The sequence below is a fragment of the Nematolebias whitei genome, chromosome 19, assembly GCF_014905685.2.
Source record: "Nematolebias whitei isolate Nwh7 chromosome 19, NemWhi1, whole genome shotgun sequence".
Classification (NCBI taxonomy): domain Eukaryota; kingdom Metazoa; phylum Chordata; class Actinopteri; order Cyprinodontiformes; family Rivulidae; genus Nematolebias; species Nematolebias whitei.
Window position 1 is genome coordinate 13,171,007 of NC_056516.1, and position 2,653 is coordinate 13,173,659.

Sequence of the window (2,653 nt, forward strand, 5' to 3'; positions counted from 1 at the left end):
TTTTTTTGAATGTCCAGAGGACCAGATTTAACTTTTTTAGATATAACAAGAGCTGCACATACTGCCAGGAGCTTTTGTACAGATTCTGATATTGAATTGAGAACAACCATGGTTTATTAAATTTAGTATGCGTGGCTTAGTCAGGTGCATTCTATAGACTGGCAATGACGGTATGTGTTGATGTTGGGAAATGACTCCAGCCTCCTACTCAAAACTTATTGAGAAGTCTGTATATGGCTGTACTGTCTCCCACATTTTGCTAATCTGACTTAGTCCGAGTTATCAGCTGTAAACCACAATTTTAGAAGAGTTAACTACAAAAAACATACATGTTAGGCTGCCTTCAGGCCCAGGATGCCCTGACAGAAAAGATATGTGAACTCTGAGATTTGCCTGGTTAAAAATAATAAAATAACTGCAAAAGATGAAACTTGAAAATATTGGGTCTGTTCTCTTTCTGATGTAATTGTTTCAGAAACGGACAAATCAATTCCCTGCATTAAGCCAAAAAAACAAAAACAAGGAGATGATCAAAACATTTAAGACATTTAGAATAAAGAACTGTTCATTGCACAATTAAACCTAAAAGGATTCTGAAGTGCAATACATAAAAACATCAACAGCTAGTCGCAGCACAGAATAGTAAAAGCAGTTCCACATAAAAATTGTGAGAACAAAAACCCAACTAAAACTTAGGCTGACGTTCTGCTCACATCAAACTAGAAGATACTCACATCCAACATGGCTCTTATTCGATGGTCAGAATTAATTTGATCCCGCAGCTGGAAAAAGAGTCAGAAAAAAAAAGTATTTTAAACGTTAATAACTGCGTTAGTTTGAAAATGCACGATTAGCTTAATGCTAATGCTGAGCTACAGCCCCGCAGCTTACCGTGGACTTCTTGTGCAGCATTTCTTTGGTTTTAGCGTCCATAAGCCGCTCTTTCTCTTCGTGATAGCGACGTTGTTGTTCTAAAATAGTCTCCATGGTGTACAGATATACACCGTGAGGTTATTAAAAACCGTGTAGGATTTATTTAAAATGGCACAAAAACTGGTGAAACCGCCGTATCTGTGACGTTTGTTTTTTTTAGTTTTCAACAGCGCATGTGCGCGAGTTACACTGAATCCGACTGGGACAGAAACATGTACTGAAAAATAGTTCCGGGGTGCTTAGGGCCTTCAACGCATTCAGAGAAGTTTAAATAATTCAGCTCATATAACTTCAGAATTTTATTTTACTGTTTACTTTAGGTTAAATAAATATTTTCAATGGAGTTTTTTGAGGGTGGCACAGTGGAACAGTGGGTACAGCTGTTGCTGCTCATGCTGATCATGTGAAATTCACTGATTCAGTCTGAAATTAGTTCATACATGGCAGCTCCCTCCATGCAGGACCTTTTGCTCTCTCGTGAACTGGTTAGATATTTTAAGTCAAGCTAGGGATATAGAAGCTCCCCCAGAGTGTGTGGTAAATAAATTGGAACAGGGGTGGATGGATAAAGCAGATTAAATATCTGACTGTTGCTGGCAACAATAGTCAAGTCAACTTTATTCATAGAGCATGTTTAAAACAGAAGCTGTTATCAAAGTGCTTAACAGTAACATCAATGAGAGTAAAATAATGAGAAAAACACACACACACTAATGCTAATACTGAAAAATTAATTAAAAGCATTAAAAACGTAGGAACACAGAACAAAAAATACTGAATCAACTCACCCTGTTTAAAATGCCAGAGAAAACAGATGCGTTTTTAACAGATTTGAACACAGGAAGGGAGGTGACCTGTCTAATGTTGGGGGGGCAGGTTGTTGCAGAGTTTGGGACCCATACAGAGTTTCACGTCAGTGTTGAACAGTATGGACTCCCATCTAGCACAGTATGATCAGGGAGGGGAAAACGTGAATGTAGCAGATTTCATGATCAGCAACAGAGGAACTCTCACATCACAGGCAGAAGTGTTCATAATTCACGCAACAACAAACAGCCATAAAAAAAGCATATAAAAAGAAAAGTAAATAAAAGTGGTGATGTAAAATGAAATAAAAGCAGCTACATTATAAAACCGGATAAAATACTAAAAACAGGAACGTGTCTGTGGTTTTTGGAATGAACTTAACAGTTGTTTAAAATCACTTACAGGTCAAGGTCGAGAGCTTCAGATCTTTTTGCCAGGTGTTCCAGGAGCAGAGTAGGAGAAGGCCCTTTTGCCGAATTCAGTCCGCACTGAGGGAACACTGCAGGTAATGATGTCTTGAGAGCGCACGCTGTAGCTGCACTCACGCAGTGACATGTAGTTGGAGATGTATGAAGGCAGCAGACCAAGAAGTGATTTAAAGATGAAAATGTACCAGTGAGAGAGTCTGCGTGAAGTTAATGGTGACCAGTTAACCAGTGAATACAGGGTGCAGTGATGGGTACAGTAGTTACAACCAGTTATGAGGCACCATCAATGACCAATTGTTAGGCTGATGTTCCTCCTTCATCATGTGAACAGCTAGTTCAAGATGTCTGCAGCAAACTGGTTGATCCACTATGAGAAGGTGTTATTCATAAGACTGAGTTTATTTCAGCTCCTCAGACTGGAGAACTCTTTTGGATAAAAAACGAAAAGTTTCAACTTTTTTTTTAATATCTGTCCAGAGGACCGG

At 38.8% G+C, this 2,653-nt stretch overlaps 1 protein-coding gene across 1 annotated transcript in view; it reads right to left on the reverse strand.

The window, feature by feature from the left end:
* The window catches only part of sf3a3 (splicing factor 3a, subunit 3), a 12,273-nt gene extending 11,167 nt beyond the window's left edge, over nucleotides 1-1,106 (reverse strand). Inside the window, exons 1-2 of the mRNA XM_037693357.1 lie at nucleotides 892-1,106; nucleotides 735-782 (exon numbers count right to left, since the gene is read on the reverse strand). Of these exons, the coding sequence (XP_037549285.1) occupies nucleotides 735-782; nucleotides 892-987 (144 nt within the window). The 5' untranslated portion in view covers nucleotides 988-1,106. The remainder of the gene's footprint in view (nucleotides 1-734; nucleotides 783-891) is intronic.
* Between the last annotated feature and the right edge of the window lie 1,547 nt (nucleotides 1,107-2,653).